The sequence below is a fragment of the Mytilus trossulus genome, chromosome 1 (genome assembly GCF_036588685.1).
Source record: "Mytilus trossulus isolate FHL-02 chromosome 1, PNRI_Mtr1.1.1.hap1, whole genome shotgun sequence".
NCBI lineage: Eukaryota > Metazoa > Mollusca > Bivalvia > Mytilida > Mytilidae > Mytilus > Mytilus trossulus.
Genome location: NC_086373.1, coordinates 89,865,259 through 89,886,487, shown reverse-complemented (window position 1 = coordinate 89,886,487; position 21,229 = coordinate 89,865,259). Strand labels below are relative to the sequence as shown.

The following is a 21,229-nucleotide window of genomic DNA, read 5'->3' as shown; positions in this document are numbered from 1 at the left end:
AGATGCTTTTAATACTTAATATTTGATATTCAAGAGCATTTAAAAAGCAAATTTTTGCAAAATTTAAAATTTTTAGGCCAAAATCTTGACAGTTGAAGATATTTGATTTACACGTAAAAAATAAACATTCAAATGTCTATATTAAAATGACCCTAGTGTCTCTTATATATGTCATATGGCCATGAAACTTGGCAACCTATCTCACAATTGCCTAAGCTTAGGTTATGCAAAGTTTTATAAAGATTGGTCAAGTCTTTCTGTCCTATTAGGTCCAAGGACACAGTTATCGTCCTTTGGTTTTCGTTGTCTACGAATATAGTCCCTAGTGTAAACAGTGTATAACTTGCATGTCTTATTTGATACACTTTCCCAATTTATTTCTTGATATTAAATGCATGAAATATCAAGTAGGGGGATGTAATTACATGTAAAAAAAAATTGGGTGCTGAATCTTTATGTTAAGAAGTAAATTGGTCCAGTTCTAAAAGGTCAAATTTTAGCACGTCTGAAGCTGTCAAACTGAATTTTGCACCCCCTTAACACAGAATTGTCAATATTTTGAGTTAGAGCTGGTAGAAGTTTCTATAATTTTGATATTATTTGTCTCACTGGTAGTACACTACACTGTAAAAATCTTTTTGAGAAAGAGCAGGTGCGATTTTTTTAATTTGAATTTATTGTCTAAAAGAAATGCACTACGAAATAACTGTGTTCTCGGGCCTAAGAGATGGATTCCTGAAATCTAGATTCTGTACTTTGGCAACTTTCCTGAATGATTTGCTGGTTTCAGTTTGTCAAACTCAATCAAAGTAAAGGATTTACATCTTTGGTTTACAGAAATTCTGTTAAAATGTGCCATTTTGGCATTCTACGGCTATAATAAGCATTTTAAAGCAGTTTACATTTTATGGCTAAGAGGCATGCTGACTTTCTATCTGACAGCTTTTTTGTTCCTGATATTTGTGTTTCTATGATTAAATCAAAGTTAATTAACCATTTGTGAACTCTGGATATAGAGAAAAGTAGATTATCACAGAAAAAAAGTGCAGATATTTGTATTCACAGCCATGGTTAAACGGCCTAATAGATGTATGCAAAATGTGAAGAGCTTTGTACATCAAATCTGTAGTCCATCACAAATATTTCACTAAATCTGTAAAAAAAGCACTTTATTATACTCAGTACACCTTACTCCTTTCATAAGCTACCATTTTTTTTCTCTGTATGATAGTAAGTGGTCCAAATTTATGCCTATTAAGGCTAAAACTAAATGCAAGTTTTCCATTGAAAAGTGAAAAAACTGGCCATCAGACCATATTGTTTCTAAAAGAATTAAATGCAAGAGTCCTTTTGCAATTAGACTTCTTGTATCATAACGCCTTAGCATAGAAATGAGCAAAAAGTGACACATTTTCATTTCTAATAGCTTCTGTGTGCATTTTTATATGTCAATATGGGCTACCGCCTAAATCGACTCTAAATAATTCTCAGTACTACATGGCCCAAGACCATTATATACTCATGTGGTATGCTTTTTGACACTTTTCTATACATTTAAAGTACATTTTATATATATGAAAGAATAATTTAGGCATAAAAAACTTCAAAATCTTCAAATTGGCTGAGAAAAATGCATATTTATATAAGGCGTCCCTAAATTGGAAAATCTCTATTTTCAGGCATAGCCTTATATAAATTTAACTTTGGAATAATTACAATACAATACAATAGACCTCCGTAGTGTAATGCTTAGTCTTACTTTAAACGAAATGCTACCTTAACAATTGTGAAATGCAAACCAATGTGAATGTACTCAATGTACACGTGATAGTACGAGTAACATGCTCAAACAAACAAGCAAACAAAGTTAAGAAACAGGTCGTATGGTGACCTATAGTTATTAATTTCTGTCTCATTTTGGTCTCTTGTGGAGAATTGTTTCATTGGCAATCATACCATATCTTCTTTTTTATGATTAATCATTTCAAATTGAAACATTCCACATTATTTTCGAAGACAACAAGAGAAAATTAAACAATGATCGGTTTCAGACAAATTCAATTCTACGAGATCAAGACGTTTTTTTTTTATATATTTTTCAATCTGAAGTTGGTACAAAGTTGGTACAAATTCTATAGTTGATACGGTATACATGTAGGGTACTATTGATAAGGCTTTCAAACGACAACTTAAAACTACCGGTTAACCGGTTAATCAGTCGAACGATTATCCGAGTAACCGGTTAGGCAAAAGTGTACGATTTGACAACACTACTAGTAACCAAATATGGTCCAAGGACACAGTTATCGTCCTTTGGTTTTCGTTGTCTACGAATATAGTCCCTAGTGTAAACAGTGTATAACTTGCATGTCTTATTTGATACACTTTCCCAATTTATTTCTTGATATTAAATGCATGAAATATCAAGTAGGGGGATGTAATTACATGTAAAAAAAAATTGGGTGCTGAATCTTTATGTTAAGAAGTAAATTGGTCCAGTTCTAAAAGGTCAAATTTTAGCACGTCTGAAGCTGTCAAACTGAATTTTGCACCCCCTTAACACAGAATTGTCAATATTTTGAGTTAGAGCTGGTAGAAGTTTCTATAATTTTGATATTATTTGTCTCACTGGTAGTACACTACACTGTAAAAATCTTTTTGAGAAAGAGCAGGTGCGATTTTTTTAATTTGAATTTATTGTCTAAAAGAAATGCACTACGAAATAACTGTGTTCTCGGGCCTAAGAGATGGATTCCTGAAATCTAGATTCTGTACTTTGGCAACTTTCCTGAATGATTTGCTGGTTTCAGTTTGTCAAACTCAATCAAAGTAAAGGATTTACATCTTTGGTTTACAGAAATTCTGTTAAAATGTGCCATTTTGGCATTCTATGGCTATAATAAGCATTTTAAAGCAGTTTACATTTTATGGCTAAGAGGCATGCTGACTTTCTATCTGACAGCTTTTTTGTTCCTGATATTTGTGTTTCTATGATTAAATCAAAGTTAATTAACCATTTGTGAACTCTGGATATAGAGAAAAGTAGATTATCACAGAAAAAAAGTGCAGATATTTGTATTCACAGCCATGGTTAAACGGCCTAATAGATGTATGCAAAATGTGAAGAGCTTTGTACATCAAATCTGTAGTCCATCACAAATATTTCACTAAATCTGTAAAAAAAGCACTTTATTATACTCAGTACACCTTACTCCTTTCATAAGCTACCATTTTTTTTCTCTGTATGATAGTAAGTGGTCCAAATTTATGCCTATTAAGGCTAAAACTAAATGCAAGTTTTCCATTGAAAAGTGAAAAAACTGGCCATCAGACCATATTGTTTCTAAAAGAATTAAATGCAAGAGTCCTTTTGCAATTAGACTTCTTGTATCATAACGCCTTAGCATAGAAATGAGCAAAAAGTGACACATTTTCATTTCTAATAGCTTCTGTGTGCATTTTTATATGTCAATATGGGCTACCGCCTAAATCGACTCTAAATAATTCTCAGTACTACATGGCCCAAGACCATTATATACTCATGTGGTATGCTTTTTGACACTTTTCTATACATTTAAAGTACATTTTATATATATGAAAGAATAATTTAGGCATAAAAAACTTCAAAATCTTCAAATTGGCTGAGAAAAATGCATATTTATATAAGGCGTCCCTAAATTGGAAAATCTCTATTTTCAGGCATAGCCTTATATAAATTTAACTTTGGAATAATTACAATACATCTGATAAATAAAATGAGTGTTCAGATGCTTTTAATACTTAATATTTGATATTCAAGAGCATTTAAAAAGCAAATTTTTGCAAAATTTAAAATTTTTAGGCCAAAATCTTGACAGTTGAAGATATTTGATTTACACGTAAAAAATAAACATTCAAATGTCTATATTAAAATGACCCTAGTGTCTCTTATATATGTCATATGGCCATGAAACTTGGCAACCTATCTCACAATTGCCTAAGCTTAGGTTATGCAAAGTTTTATAAAGATTGGTCAAGTCTTTCTGTCCTATTAGGTCCAAGGACACAGTTATCGTCCTTTGGTTTTCGTTGTCTACGAATTTAGTCCCTAGTGTAAACAGTGTATAACTTGCATGTCTTATTTGATACACTTTCCCAATTTATTTCTTGATATTAAATGCATGAAATATCAAGTAGGGGGATGTAATTACATGTAAAAAAAAATTGGGTGCTGAATCTTTATGTTAAGAAGTAAATTGGTCCAGTTCTAAAAGGTCAAATTTTAGCACGTCTGAAGCTGTCAAACTGAATTTTGCACCCCCTTAACACAGAATTGTCAATATTTTGAGTTAGAGCTGGTAGAAGTTTCTATAATTTTGATATTATTTGTCTCACTGGTAGTACACTACACTGTAAAAATCTTTTTGAGAAAGAGCAGGTGCGATTTTTTTAATTTGAATTTATTGTCTAAAAGAAATGCACTACGAAATAACTGTGTTCTCGGGCCTAAGAGATGGATTCCTGAAATCTAGATTCTGTACTTTGGCAACTTTCCTGAATGATTTGCTGGTTTCAGTTTGTCAAACTCAATCAAAGTAAAGGATTTACATCTTTGGTTTACAGAAATTCTGTTAAAATGTGCCATTTTGGCATTCTACGGCTATAATAAGCATTTTAAAGCAGTTTACATTTTATGGCTAAGAGGCATGCTGACTTTCTATCTGACAGCTTTTTTGTTCCTGATATTTGTGTTTCTATGATTAAATCAAAGTTAATTAACCATTTGTGAACTCTGGATATAGAGAAAAGTAGATTATCACAGAAAAAAAGTGCAGATATTTGTATTCACAGCCATGGTTAAACGGCCTAATAGATGTATGCAAAATGTGAAGAGCTTTGTACATCAAATCTGTAGTCCATCACAAATATTTCACTAAATCTGTAAAAAAAGCACTTTATTATACTCAGTACACCTTACTCCTTTCATAAGCTACCATTTTTTTTCTCTGTATGATAGTAAGTGGTCCAAATTTATGCCTATTAAGGCTAAAACTAAATGCAAGTTTTCCATTGAAAAGTGAAAAAACTGGCCATCAGACCATATTGTTTCTAAAAGAATTAAATGCAAGAGTCCTTTTGCAATTAGACTTCTTGTATCATAACGCCTTAGCATAGAAATGAGCAAAAAGTGACACATTTTCATTTCTAATAGCTTCTGTGTGCATTTTTATATGTCAATATGGGCTACCGCCTAAATCGACTCTAAATAATTCTCAGTACTACATGGCCCAAGACCATTATATACTCATGTGGTATGCTTTTTGACACTTTTCTATACATTTAAAGTACATTTTATATATATGAAAGAATAATTTAGGCATAAAAAACTTCAAAATCTTCAAATTGGCTGAGAAAAATGCATATTTATATAAGGCGTCCCTAAATTGGAAAATCTCTATTTTCAGGCATAGCCTTATATAAATTTAACTTTGGAATAATTACAATACATCTGATAAATAAAATGAGTGTTCAGATGCTTTTAATACTTAATATTTGATATTCAAGAGCATTTAAAAAGCAAATTTTTGCAAAATTTAAAATTTTTAGGCCAAAATCTTGACAGTTGAAGATATTTGATTTACACGTAAAAAATAAACATTCAAATGTCTATATTAAAATGACCCTAGTGTCTCTTATATATGTCATATGGCCATGAAACTTGGCAACCTATCTCACAATTGCCTAAGCTTAGGTTATGCAAAGTTTTATAAAGATTGGTCAAGTCTTTCTGTCCTATTAGGTCCAAGGACACAGTTATCGTCCTTTGGTTTTCGTTGTCTACGAATATAGTCCCTAGTGTAAACAGTGTATAACTTGCATGTCTTATTTGATACACTTTCCCAATTTATTTCTTGATATTAAATGCATGAAATATCAAGTAGGGGGATGTAATTACATGTAAAAAAAAATTGGGTGCTGAATCTTTATGTTAAGAAGTAAATTGGTCCAGTTCTAAAAGGTCAAATTTTAGCACGTCTGAAGCTGTCAAACTGAATTTTGCACCCCCTTAACACAGAATTGTCAATATTTTGAGTTAGAGCTGGTAGAAGTTTCTATAATTTTGATATTATTTGTCTCACTGGTAGTACACTACACTGTAAAAATCTTTTTGAGAAAGAGCAGGTGCGATTTTTTTAATTTGAATTTATTGTCTAAAAGAAATGCACTACGAAATAACTGTGTTCTCGGGCCATATTCATATTTAAACGTCTGATATGCCTGATAAACATAGGAAAATACTTCAACAGCAATTGTTTATTTACGAAGACTTTGTCGTCTGCCATTTTGTGGGGACCGAAACATGTGTTTTGATATCTTTAAATACCAATTCGTCCCTTGGACATTTGATCTAATATTGTATTTTTAATACCACAGATAAGATATTTAATGAGTATACCCTGCCGGACACAAATATATTGTAAATATTTAGATGGTTGAAATGAACTATGTTGTATGTTATTTACGTATTATGTAATAACGCAGATCATCTGCTTAATCAATGCGCGCGCAGTGGTGTCCGATTGTATATTTCAAGCTTCTTTATCGATATTTTAGATGCTATAGCTTTGTTTTGATATTTATGTATGAGGACAATGTTCGGACAACTTAAGATGATATGTATATTATGTTTTACATTATCTGAAATTTTTATAGTTCCGGCTTCCCGGAAAGGACAAGTTTCCATTGGATTAGTATGTCACGTGACAATAACAATTTAGTATATAAACGCGCGAGCACTCAGCAATGGCAGATAGCCCAAAGTTTTGCTGGCGGCAAGTTCAAACCTTGGAAAACAAATAAAGTAACAATAACCTTTAGGTGAGAATAAGGATAACATAATGAAGTTTAATGATATTCAATTAGCCGTCTTTTGTACATTAAGCTATCTCCCACCACGTCGGACACCACAAATATGTATTTAAGGATTTATGATTCAGTACACTTGAACACAACTGTTTATTTATATAGTTTTACTCTGTTATGATGTTACATACTATTAACAGTGAGCTAATAAAAACTGTTAACATTGAAAGGATAACTTTATTTTATTGAACTTGGACATATACAAAAAGCATATGAATTTACACTCATGAAAACAATAGATGTTGGAGGACGCTCGTTCAAACATAAAAACTATGGAAAGCCGTTAGGGACAAAATTAGCTCAGTAACTATTGACCATGCCAGTGGTAAATATCGGTATTTACCGGGAAATACTGGCAAATACTGGGAAATACCGGCAAATACTGGTCGATTGAGATTTTGAGTGCTCATTACTATAAAAACCACTATTTACTTGGTCAATTATAATTACAATTTAAAAATTAATTTGTATAGAAAGTGTTCAAATCATTTTTAATGCTTTCATTTCTAATTCTATTGTAAATTCAATCTTTTTGTCCCTGCTTCAAATTTCCATTTCCAGCATGAAGAAGGTTTTTATCTCACAGTTAAATAGCTATAGACAGGAAATAATTTATTGTTTAAGGAGTCTTTATATATCAATTTTATTACTTTCAACCCATGTACTGTCAACTTTTATTGGAGGCTGTTGTTTTAGTAATTAAATTTTCACACCTAGCAATGCAAGGTGATAAGGTAAAAAGACCGGCAGCACTCCTTTTGCGCCAATTACTGTTTTTCAGGGGTATCATTTGCGCCAATATTTTTTCTCTCAAATGTATCAATTGCGCCAGTTTTCGGAACTCATTTGCGCCAATTTACCTAAACACATATTGATCGTACTTATATATTTAGTATAATTTTTGTCTTATAAATTTTTATTCATTAAATATTTTTTTCTGTTGTTGGTGGAAGGTGACTTTCAGCAATTGTATACAATACATGGATTCAGGAATGGACATTAAATTCCACTTTAATATTGCCTTTTGTCTTCCAAATCAGGAGACTGTTATAGAAAAGTGTTTCTTTGCCTAAGGAATGTTGTGAAAGATTTAATCGTCAAATGAATTTTACATCTATGCATGTAAATTTTGAGGAGAGAATGCACGTTGTCGTTTAAGAGTTTTCCCCAGGAATTATTATCAGTTGAGGCATGTCGTTTTCACCGTGGCCCGACATGGGGTCGGAAAATACAAAATCTTGGGCTAGCAAAAGAGTATAAAAAAAGTTGGCAGTGATGTTAGCAAGTGGTTACACCATATTTTTTTATTAGCTTTTCTGAACCCAGATGAAGTAGGTGATTGCTTTGCTGAAGATTTAATACGGGATATGTCAAAAGACAAGAAAATAGAAGTCATTTTTCTTTAAATTGGCGCAATCGTATATTTTATTTTTGGCGCAAATGATACCATGTAATTTTTAAAACAGGTGGCGCAAACGTAGCCTTGGAGAAAAAAAGTTGTGGCGCAAAAGGACGCATTTTTGGCGCAAACGGATCTTTCCCAAAAGACCCATGTAACTTCATTTACCTGTAGTTTTATTTACCTTAAATTTTAATTACCTGTAAAATCCTACATTTTGAATAAAAATATATTGCAAATGTATTGATTTAAAAATGTTGAAATAAAATATAAATTTGTATATATATCATGTATATCTTAAGTATGCAATATCATAATTCAGAAAAACTAAATTTTAAATCAGTAAGAATAAGTGTTATAAATGAATAAAACATTTCAAATTCATTAATTTTATAAGCTGACACATTATATTTGTCTTTTTATCAAGATTTTACTTCAATTAATAGTAGAAACAACCATGAAAATTTCAATTGACCAGTATTTGCCAGTATTGACCACTTGGGGAGTATTGTCTGGGGTGGTAAATTATCGGTAAATACCACTGGTAAATACCAGGGGTGGAATTTACCGCCCAACCTTGCAAGGGATTGCACTCAATGCATACATATTAAACATTCCGAAGACCATACCTGACAAGTAATTTAGGAAGTTTAATACAAATGTAGAGTTGCTACATGAGTCACATACTGTATTTAAGTGTTATTAAAGTAAACTACCGAGTATAGGACAGGATGCTCTCGGGTGGCTTACAGTACAGTAAACTGATATTGTCAATGTCCAAGGACCATATACAGTAAGCTTCCATAAAAATCTTCAACCAGCAACAAAAGTCAATTTCGATCTATAAGTTCTAATGACTTTACTTTATTCCAAATAGTAATCAACTGATTCAGACATAACAGAATAAATGATTTTTATGACAACATGAGAAAATAAATTTCAATAATTCTATCTAATAAAAGTGTTTGATTATAATAATCTAACCTGACTTGTAATGAAGGGTGTGGTATAACTTCCCCATCACAATTCCATACACTTGTCTTCATTCTAGACGAGGGAAGTTTGGAATGTTTTATTCCTCCTGAAGCTGTATCTTCCTTTTGTTCTTCTTCATGTTCAGGAAATGGACGAAAACTAAATTCTTTCACTCGGTATATTTTAATGAAGTCAAAATCAAACTGTAATGATAAAATATAATCAATTTTATTAAATACATAATGTTAAAGGGGTTTTATGGCATAAACTATTTTTGGAATTGTACATATTTCAGTATGGGACTATGAAGAAGACTTCAAATACAGGATAATAGTCTATAGATTTATTTTTTTAGCAGTACTGAATATTTATTCACAGAATTATCTCCCTCTGGTAAAATAAAACAAGAATGTGTCCATAGTACATGAACAGCCCACTCCTACTATCATTATCTATGTTCATTTGAATGTGAAATTGGGGTCAAAACAGACAGAAGGACAAAAACAAGATGCTTAGACCCAAAAATATACTTCTTCTAGGTAAGGAGGTGGGAAATACAAATACTTTTTTTGATCACTTATCTATAACTTACCTGATCAGCTGATCTGTCAGCCACCCTCATCAAATGTTTCAGAAATTTAAACCTTGAGCATTCCTGTACCAGCATGAGATCAGTTGTTCACTTATCTATAACTTACCTGATCAGCTGTTCTGTCAGCCACCCTCATCAAATGTTTCAGAATTTAAACCTCGAGCATTCCTGTACCAGCATGAAATCAGACAATCACTTACCCCGGTATCTATAACTTACCTGATCAGCTGTTCTGTCAGCCACCCTCATCAAATGTTTCAGAAATTTAAACCTCGAGCATTCCTGTACCAGCATGAGATAAGTCAATCACTTATCTATAACTTACCTGATCAGCTGTTCTGTCAGCCACCCTCATCAAATGCTTCAGAAATTTAAACCTCGAGCATTCCTGTACCAGCACGAGATAAGTCAATCACTTATCTATAACTTACCTGATCAGCTGTTCTGTCAGCCACCCTCATCAAATGTTTCAGAAATTTAAACCTCGAGCATTCCTGTACCAGCATGAGATCAGTTGTTCCATCACCTAAATGACAGTAAGGTGATGCACCTGCAGGGGTCAATGCACACACACATGACATTGTAAAACTACAAATGGCCATAAATTTACCCTTGAACTTGTGTACACCATCTGATTCTGAAATAAATATTTAAAATATTTACAACTTTGTCACCTTTGCACTGGTTTAAGGAAGCTTGTGTGTATTAGATTTTCAGAAAAAAAATAAACATTTATTTTTCATTACAAATTTTATTAATTACCTTTAGTAGTTGTTACTTTATCATATGGTACAAAAATCAATTCAAAAAATCAATATGTGTTGGCCCCAGGTGACTTTTAAAATGCAGATATCATTGAAAAAGTCCCAAATTATCTCCCTTTGGTGCAAAAATGCCATTTTTTAGCATTAAAATTGAAATATCTTTTTAACCTATATTTTTTATTGTTGTTTTTGAATTAGCTGTACATAAACTGTAATTAAGATTTTTTTTATATGGATAATACCGCTATTTCTCCTTTTTGTTCAACAGAAAAAAAGGACATTTAGAAAAATGTATGCTTCTTTTGAAGGCAGATTGTGAGCGTAAATAAATGGTGACCCCATTTTTAGGTCTTTCCACTTTTTGTGGAAAGACCTTTTGTTTTTCTTCTGATTCTTTTTTTTTTTTTTTTTTTTTTTTTTTTCCTTCTGCCGTCTGAGATGCTTTTTTGTTTTACAACATATCCAATGGATGTTGGGCCAATGATGCTGTTCAGTAATGGAGGTTTCAAAACTCACCCTGTGTGACCGAACACTTATTCTTATAGGAGTTATCTCCCCGCTTCCCCTTTTTAGCTCACCTGGCCTAAAAGGCCAAGTGAGCTTTTCCCATCACTTTGCGTCCGGCGTCGTCCGGCGTTAACTTTTACAAAAATCTTCTCCTCTGAAACTACTGGGCCAAATTTAACCAAACTTGGCCACAATCATCATTGGGGTATCTAGTTTAAAAAATGTGTCCGGTGACCCGGTCAACCAACCAAGATGGCCGCCATGGCTAAAAATAGAACATAGGGGTAAAATGCAGTTTTTGGCTTATAACTCAAAAACCAAAGCATTTAGAGCAAATCTGACATGGGGTTAAATTGTTCATCAGGTCAAGATCTATCTTCCCTGAAATTTTCAGATGAATCAGACAATCTGTTGTTGGGTTGCTGCCCCTGAATTGGTAATTTTATGGAAATTTTACTGTTTTGGTTAATTATTTTGAATATTATTATAGATAGAGATAAACTGTAAACAGCAATATTGTTCAGCAAAGTAAGATTTACAAATAAGTCAACATGACCGAAACGGTCAGTTGACCTCTTTAGGAGTTATTGCCCTTAATAGTCAATTTTTAACCATTTTTCGTAAATCTTAGTTATCTTTTACAAAAATCTTCTCCTCTGAAACTACTGGGCCAAATTAATCCAAACTTGGCCACAATTATCATTTGGGTATCTAGTTTAAAAAATGTGTCCTGTGACCCGGTCAACCAACCAAGATGGCTGCCATGGCTATAAATAGAACATAGGGGTAAAATGCAGTTTTTGGCCAATAACTCAAAAACCAAAGCATTTAGAGCAAATCTGACTAGTGTAAAATTGTTTATCAGGTCAAGATCTATCTGCCCTTAAATTTTCAGATGAATGGAACAACCTGTTGTTGGGTTGCTGCCCCTAAATTGGTAATTTTAAGGAAATTTTGCTGTTTTTGGTTATTATCTTGAATATTATTATAGATAAAGACAACCTGTAAACGGCAATAATGTTCAGACAAGTAAGATTTACAAATAGGTCAACATGACTGAAATGGTCAATTGACCCCCTAATGAGTTATTGTCCTTTATAGACAATTTTTAACAATTTTCATAATATTTGTAAATTTTTACTAACATTTTCCACTGAAACTACTGGGCCAAGTTCATTATAGATAGAGATAATTGTAAGCAGCAAAAATGTTCAGCAAAGTAAGATGTACAAACACATCACAATCACCAAAACACAATTTTGTCATGAATCCATCTGCTTACTTTGTTTAATATTCACATACATGTAAACCAAGGTGAGCGACACAGGCTCTTTAGAGCCTCTAGTTCTTGTTATCGCTATATCTCAAAAACCGTATAAGATTTTTATAAACTGTTTTCACCAAATTGTTCGTCTACTCTTAAGAATGATTTATTTTACTTTGACTGTGGTGATCAGAAGACATCTTATGGGAGTTATTTCCCTTTGAAAATTTAAAATAAACGATATGTTGGGTTAATTCATACAGTATAAGTTGTAGAGGTCTAGTCTTGTGATATGAAGTCCTTGGTCCATATAAAGGAAATTGAGGTCAAGGTCAAAGGTCAAGGTCATGTTATAAATTTTGAATTTTGCTTGTTGTCGTTATTCAAAAGAAACTGTAACAGTTGATGATATGATATGTTTGCAAAATCACTGTAAACAATAAGGCGCAACTTCAACTAATCCAGTCGAAGTGTTTTGGTTAACCCTTATAGGAGTTTTCTCCCCTTATGTATTTGAAATCGTTATTTCTCCACAACCATACAAGTGATTGACCTCAGACCTTCTAATTTGAGTTCACTGACCCATGACCTTGAAATTGAGGTCAAGGTCAAAGGTCAAGGTCATGTTATACATTTTGAATTTTGCTTGTTATCGTTATTCAAAAGAAACTGTAACAGTTAATGATACGATGTGTTTGCCTAATTACTGTTTACAACAAGGGGCAACTTCAACCCATTTAAGTCGAAGTGTTTTGGTCAACCCTGAAATTGAAGTCAAGGTCAAAGGTCAACTTGACGTTCTAGATTTTGACCTTTGCTTAAAATTTGGTTTTCTTCATTATAAAACAATTAAATCTTCCTATTAATCTTATTTTTCTATATCAGTTGAGGTACCAAATTACATCAACAAGGAGTGACCCTTTCTATCTTTTTTTTCTAAATTTCATTCTAATTATCGAGGTGGAAAGACCTTCAATTGTTCTCTGAAGAATAGGTTTTTAATTTTATTTCATTTTTCTATTAGGTATAAGATAAGGTTAATTTATAGAAAAATATAGTGAAAACCTAAATCAAATAAATAAAATCATTTAGACCCGCAACCCCCCTTAAAAAAAATATCTGGCAAGAATTGTAATACTGGTAGCTAAAGTGCATACAATGGAATTTTCAATATAATTAATAGTTCCATGGGGGATTACTCTTTTACAAAATAATTCACCATCACTGATTTTTGAACTATTTCAAGACATTGCTGATATAAACTTATTATACAAGTTTTATAAAAAAAATTTGGCAAAATTGTACAATTGATATGCCTTCAAGAACAGACAGACTGACGCCCAGTATTTCTATGTCCCCACAGTATGTTGAAAATCAAAACTTATCATATAATCAAAGACACTTATTGTCACTAAGTTACAAATGATATAACTTCTATAAAATATTATACCATCGTTCATCTTTGAGTGCTTATCAACTGCCCTGGAACCAGCCAGACAACAAGTATTACACCTGCAAAAAAAAAATCATCTTGTAAAAGAAGTCTATAAAATATCATAATATCAATGTATTTAAATAAGACATGTGGATGACAGAGTTTTAAGGAGCATACACATATTAATAAGAAGCAATAGCAGATAACTGTTTAGCAAGCTTAAGGTTTATCTTGGATCAAAGTCCTGAGCATGCCCTTTTGTCAAAGGCCTTATCACAACTTTAGTTGATGATCACATGTCTTTCTTATCTTGAAATTTATCAAACAATAGATTGCAAAATAATACCCTTTACTCAACAATGTGTTTATTATATCTTACTCATTCAAACATTTCTTTTTATCTCTTGGATTACTATCCGAGTCTGACGACAATCTAAATGTGACTTCTCCGTGGTATGCCTTGTTTCCAAGGAATTTTTTGGCACCTGCAACAATCAAAATGCATTCATACTATTTTTAAACAGCCATGAAAAAAAATGAAGCTAAAAAATTTATTAGGATTTGTCATTGCCATCTTCAGATGATGTTCCAAAGACAAAACAGATTCTTAAATGGATTTTCTTAAGGCAAAATTCAATCTTTTGAAACTATAACAAAAAGTTCCAAGGAGCATTTAACTCTCCTACTACTAGTATGTTGTTATTGTTGTTTGTCTTCTTCCATAATTTTTTCAATTTTTTGCCATGGTGTTTTTATCTGACATTATTGATCGCTTGGTATATTTCTCTTATAACAGCAGTATATATGTAGAGTGCATGAAGCTTTCCTAACGCTTGTATATAAGAAGGTTGTGAAGCTGTTTATTTAAGCCAGATGCATGTTTCAGATTCAGATTCAATCCATATTTATAAAAATAAATCAAAATTGACAGTTCACTTTGGAACAGATGAAATGCAAGTTAATAAATCATTTTACTCCTTTCTGCTACACCTTGCCAGGTAAATTAAACTTCCAACAGTACTGATGTGAGCGATGGGTTTTTAGTGTCCACAAAGCTTTAAAAACAATACAGTTATCTCTTAACTTACCTGCAACATGATATCTTTTTGGTCCCATCCATCGATTTTTTTCACTATCTAACAAAATATCACCATAGTAACCATATGCTAACATTGAGACACTGTAACGTTGGAATTTACCATTTGAGTATATTGAACAGACATCTAAACCTACATTGTCACCTGAAAATATAGATAACAACATATGTTGCTTGTAACATTGATACATTGTCACCTGAAAATATAGATAACAACATATGTTGCTTGTTACATTGATACATTGTCACCTGAAAATATAGATAACAACATATGTTGCTTGTTACATTGATACATTGTCACCTGAAAATATAGATAACAACATATGTTGCTTGTTACATTGATACATTGTCACCTGAAAGTTTAGAAAACTAACATATGTATTTCATTACATCAAATATCAACTAATAAATAACATGAAGTAACTTTACCAACCTATCAAAACTAAAACTTTTCACTAAGATGCCCATCACTACTGGTATGAATCATTCTATTGACGATACAGACTTTCTAATTCAGGATTTAACAATAAATCAGTAAAGAAGAAATAAAAAAAAATTGTGTTTACTAATGTCGTCAAAATTCTATTTTTTACAGAACTTTAACACCAGAAGAAATCAAACGTGCTTTAGGTATAAATCTGAAATTTGAGAATCAAACAGAATATTAATATGCCAAATGCAATAGCTGTGAGCTTGACTTCCAAATTATGTCTTCAGGTCGAGATCATCACAATTACCAGTCATAGTAAAACTGTGAAGATGGATACCTTTACATTCCTGATTTTGATGACAATAACTTACCTAGTATAATATGTAATGCTGAAGTAACTGGATCATTTGTTCCTGCGGTGGTGTAAACTATACAGTCTGTTGATCCTGTTTTAAGTAAAACATTAAATATATTAAGACCCAATACACAACATCAGAAATAATTAACAACTTCTTCAGTCTTCACACTAATTTATACAGTAACATCGATTGATCTTCAATCAGTTAAGAGGTTGGCGTAGTAATCTGTTGAAATCTGTTTTGTAAAAACTTGTTTTAGTCTAATGTAGTTTTTAAACTGTACGAGATATTGTGACTTTTGTTGTATAACTTGTGGAACTGTGGAGTACGCTGGTTACATACAATCAAACACCATTAGTCAAGAGAGTTCTGAATGGTCAGGGTTTCCCTCAGAGTTAATATAGACGGCCAAACTGACAGACGTGTTCCCAGATCATAGGAGCCTTTTATTCAGTGCTGTACACAGACTCATGTAACTCTCAGCCTAAGAGTACTCAGCGACACTCTTGGGTAAGTTATATTTATATCTATTAGTATACTTAAGTCACCACATAACTCATCAAGAGAAGCATATTTTTTAATCTGAATTTGAAAAGACATAAAAAGAAGAACTTATCCACTAATATTTGAGACACAGGTAAAAGGGGGGTCTAGAATTTACTATATATTGAACAGACACATATCTTTTGTTAATTGTCATTTTTGTTTTTGTGTCGTAAGGTTGCTGTCTCAACAATGTTCAGTCACTATCACTCAACAGTGAATTCTAAAACATCACTAGAAATTGTTATTTTCATCCTTTTTATAGGGTTTCTTGCTAGTTTTGAGGCAGAAAATTTGTGTTTGCATTCTTACCTGCTGGTATAATTCCAATTCTTATATCAGGTGGTATAGGATTTTGTTCTTGTGTTTGTTCCAGGTCTGCCTCTTTTAATTTTCGTTCACACAGACCATTAAGTAACTCTGAGAACATACCGTCACCTCCTACACATACAACCCTGTAATCAATCATTTCTACTATATAACCACTTTGATCTTCCAAAATATCATCAAATTATCAAATTTTTTTTGTATGAAATATTTTTTTTTTTTTTTAAAGTAATCCTATGCAGATATTATATTGAAAGTTTGATTCTTGAAAACAAATGGAATTTAAGTTAAATCAATGAAGCCTAAATTAGGTAGGGTATTTTCTTCAATGATGCATGTATTCACTTACCCATCAACCTTTTGAAGGTCATGTTCGAGTAACGTGTCCCTGGCATGGTTTGCTCTCTGTGTGGCTGAAAAAGGAATTAGGTTTCAATATATATATCAATTTCAGCAAATGGTTTAATCAAGAACAGCTCCTTATATATAAATGAGAAACAAGAGTCAACATTTGTTTATTGGTCATATTAGTTAAAGTAAGTCAATTTTGATGTCACAAGTTACATTTCTGCCCAAAAGTGTCCAGATTAAAATTAATAAATAAAAAGATGTCATATGAATGCCAATGAGTCAATTGTTCCATTATTCTGTCAGGGTAGTTTATTTTTATAATGTTTAACATTTAGGTGTACATATGTATGTTGCTGTATACAGAGAAAGCTTTAATTCCACAAATGTATAATATAACTCTTGTCATTAACAACTGTACTGTCATTTTCTGTACATTGTAGACTAGTACTTACTTATAACTTCAGTTTTGATGCCAGCCATCTCAAATAATGGAGCAACTTTGTCTTTATATAAACTTGGTCCCTGTCGTTTACCTCCATATGGATTTACAAATACCAGGAGATGTTTTGGTCTTTTAAAATCTGAAATACAACAGTTAATATCTTTAATTTATAAAGCACAAAATTTTGTATGACAACATGGGAATCCTTCGATAAAGTATCTAGTTTTGCTGATTAATTTTTTCTGTTGACCTTTTTAACTTGTTCTTCTTTAGGTTTTGCCCTAAACATAAAAGAGAATAAAAACAATCAACACTTATAAGGGCAATCACTTTATCTGCTGACTATGTTGCCAAAATTGAATCAGTAATTATGCTAAGTAAGGCTAGTTGCAGTAACCCACCTTCATGAATGAATTTTAACTTATCTTTTTTGAGAAAATTTCTCTTTTATTCTAAGCAATTGTTACTTCCCTTGAGAACAAGATAAGGGTCACAAACATTTACCTTGTCTGTATGTAATCATTTTTTGACATGATTTTTATAACTTTGTTAGTTCCCTTTGGGTATTTTCTGCTTCAACTATGTATGTTTTTTTTTATATTTAAAATATTGGTTTAAATAGAAACATGGAGGTTTCACAATAACAATTATATTCAAACTACAAAAATGTAGTGTTGTCAAATTGCACAGTTTCGCCTAACCGTTTATTCAGATAAACGTTCGACCGATAAACCCGTTAACCAGTGGTGTGAAAACCCTACAAATGTACGATTTTGTACAATGAATTGAAGTTTGTCCTTTGATATACAAGTTGTATAAGCGCGTCTGGCGTATAAAATTATAATCCTGGTACTTTTGATAACTATTGTAATTAACTTTACGTTCTAATTTTTCGGGATAACAATAGCAATCAATATATTAGGCATTTGATCTGTCAAATCAATTACCATGACAACAATTTTGAAAAAGAATAAAACTATTTAATGATTTTAATACACATTTATATCAAATTCTTAAAATTGAAAAAATTTTGCTTAACCAGTTAGAGTTTTGGGATTTGATATTCGGTCCTTCCGATGGTTAACCAGTTAATCTTTGACAACACTAATTCAAAAATATCACATTCATTTCGAAGTTTCTGACCTGGATTATCAAGCGCATCATTGATATTTCTGACCCACTGACTGCATAAGTGAGAATCCTGACAGACAAAGGATAACTTCTTGTACTTCCATTTATGTTTTGATCCTCTGCTCAATATATTAACAATGAAAGATGGACATTGTAACTCTATGTATAGATGTGTTGTGTCTTTAGCCTTCACCCCTTGATTTTTGTTCACCGATGGCAGACTTGGATTTTGTTTATCCTTTTCATGTGTAGCAATTATTACTTCTCTCAGTGGCACTGTGTTTGCATTTCTATGACCTGGAAAGAGAAAAAGAATGAATAAGGAATGAATCATATATTTTGATGTAAAATGCAGCAGTGAACAGATGTAAACAAATATTGATTATTTTTCAATAACCATGAGGATTTTTTTTAGGAAATCATTCACTTAATATAAATTTACGGAAACAAGATGAAAAAAAATCTCAAAGCTTTAAAAAAAATCGCTCTATGAGTACATGTTCTTTTTAAGCTTTTAACTGAAGGCAGAATGAATACAATGTATATATCTTTTTTTTCTTTTCTGTACAAAAGAAAGACCTGTAATAATGCCATGTTTAAGTGTATCTAGACAATTATTGGATGAGTTGGCAAAAAAAACTGCTTTTTTGGCATAGAAATGTCCAGTGCTATATTTACCTATAATCTATAAATTAAAATAACTGTTGAGTGACAAGTTTATCTAAATCTTTTTTTTTAATTTAGGAAATCTACTTTAGTTCTAAAAATCAAACCCCCATCAAATAGGTTCCCTGTTGAAATTCTTATTTGTATGACCTACACAGAAATGTATGCATTTTTTTTTACCCTATTCATTTTTTTTTCACATAGCAAGAAACAGAGAGGTGATGCACCATTAGTGTCCTAGTTAGAGCCAAGTTGTTTAGTCCATTGAATTATCTGCATGAGGGTCTCGTGATAGCATGCTAGCAAGTGAGGGGATGATTTCTGTTCTAACCCAGACCTGAGCAAACCAATGACCCAAAAGATGTTTTCATTGCTTCCCTGTTTAACAAGTGAAATTGAGGAATAAAAATAGATTGGTCAGCTCATTGTCAGAATATTGATTGATTTAATTTGATTGTTGGTTGCTTAATGTCCAGTGGCAAATATTTCATGCATGTCAGAATATTGTGTCGTGTGACTTAAGGTTTGCATGTACATGTCTTAATCATGTCAATGTAGAGTGTGTGAACTAGACTATTAAAACACCTGACCAGAATGTCCAGCTTAGAGTTGGATATTAAATTGTTAACATGACACGTTCCCTATTTCTGTTCTCAATTTTATGATGAATAAAATGCAATTAATTTGCCACTGGATGTTAAAGAGCCATCTATTATTAGACAGGGCTTTTTTCTTCTAACCCAGACAATATCCTGGATAATGACATTGATTGAAAGAATTTAGAAATTTGTCACAGAACTAATCCTGATGCATCATGCACACAGAGACTATGTGTGAACAAAACTGAAAAATATCAATACACCAAGTAAAAGTTACCTTTTGATTATAGTATCTGATAAACAGACAAAAACCTTGAAAATGTATCAATGACCAATGAACCATGAAAATAAGGAAGGTCATATGAACTGGACAAAAGCTGGTGAGGTTCAGATTTTTGACAAGTTGGTGATTTAATTCAATAATATCCCCTGAATATGTGTTATTGTTTAACCTTGGAGTATAAATCAAGGAACATGACCTAGCTGTTAAATCCTTTGGCTGACACTTCAGACAACTGACAACAAGTCCCAATAAACCACCTGCCCTTGATCGGAATACCTCTTTTATATTTCCCATCTTAACTGTCATATTTTTTTTTTTTTTATAGTCATAAGAGTACTAGAGACTAGAGTATATTAGCTGAAAGTGGAAAGTTCTCATTGGGGGGTTCCAATCCCAGATCCCGCTTACTGTTTTGTCAGATTCCTGTATCCCGTTTACACTCATGTACCGTAGTAAACAATTTTCATTTTTTTGTCATTTCCAGAGTCCCGCAAGACCTCAATTCCCATTTTCACGCCACAATAATTTCACTTTCACATGTCACGCTTACAAAAAATCGGCAATCCGTCATCACGCTTACACCCCAATGAGACCCTACTGCTTGAATGAAATTTTTTATTTTCGTCCCTGTATATCAGACTTTTTTATCTTTATTAATCCAGACATGAGGGAAGACACATTTTCATTTCTTTTCAAAATTGCAAAAGAGCATTAAACAAGGGCCCATGATTAAAGGGAAAACAGTTTTCCAAGAAAATTAAAAAGTGTCAAAATGAACGTATAGACAAAGAGGAACAACATTTGTAAAACTACATACAAAACAGTGGCTCAGAAGACGGACTGTCAAGGGGTCCACCTTTCGATGCTTGTTCCCAAATAAGATGACTAGATGTTAATGCAACTTGGTGTGCTACTTTTTGTATGTGTAGAGTGGACTGAAAAATTGGTTCTCCATAGTCTGCCATCGTTTTGTTTACTTCCGGTTCGAATAACAGACAGACGTCACATTATTTTTTAATTAGTTAATCAGGCGGGATATTCAAATTTTTTGTCTTTGAGGAGCTATGACCATTTATTATTGTCACTGGCTACGGTTAAATGGAAATGTAGGCCTAACAATAATAAAAATAGTATTGTTACATTGAAGACTAATTGCCGGAATG

The 21,229-nt window shown here is 32.3% G+C and overlaps 1 protein-coding gene across 1 annotated transcript in view; it reads right to left on the bottom strand.

The window, feature by feature from the left end:
* LOC134689851 (ceramide kinase-like) overlaps positions 1-21,043 on the bottom strand; it is a 30,002-nt gene extending 8,959 nt beyond the window's left edge. Inside the window, exons 1-11 of the mRNA XM_063549823.1 lie at positions 20,884-21,043; positions 18,531-18,815; positions 17,398-17,526; positions 16,944-17,007; positions 16,580-16,722; positions 15,737-15,811; positions 14,928-15,080; positions 14,219-14,324; positions 13,855-13,916; positions 10,301-10,506; positions 9,287-9,480 (exon numbers count right to left, since the gene is read on the bottom strand). Of these exons, the coding sequence (XP_063405893.1) occupies positions 9,287-9,480; positions 10,301-10,506; positions 13,855-13,916; positions 14,219-14,324; positions 14,928-15,080; positions 15,737-15,811; positions 16,580-16,722; positions 16,944-17,007; positions 17,398-17,526; positions 18,531-18,815; positions 20,884-21,031 (1,565 nt within the window). The 5' untranslated portion in view covers positions 21,032-21,043. The remainder of the gene's footprint in view (positions 1-9,286; positions 9,481-10,300; positions 10,507-13,854; positions 13,917-14,218; positions 14,325-14,927; positions 15,081-15,736; positions 15,812-16,579; positions 16,723-16,943; positions 17,008-17,397; positions 17,527-18,530; positions 18,816-20,883) is intronic.
* Positions 21,044-21,229: the final 186 nt, after the last annotated feature.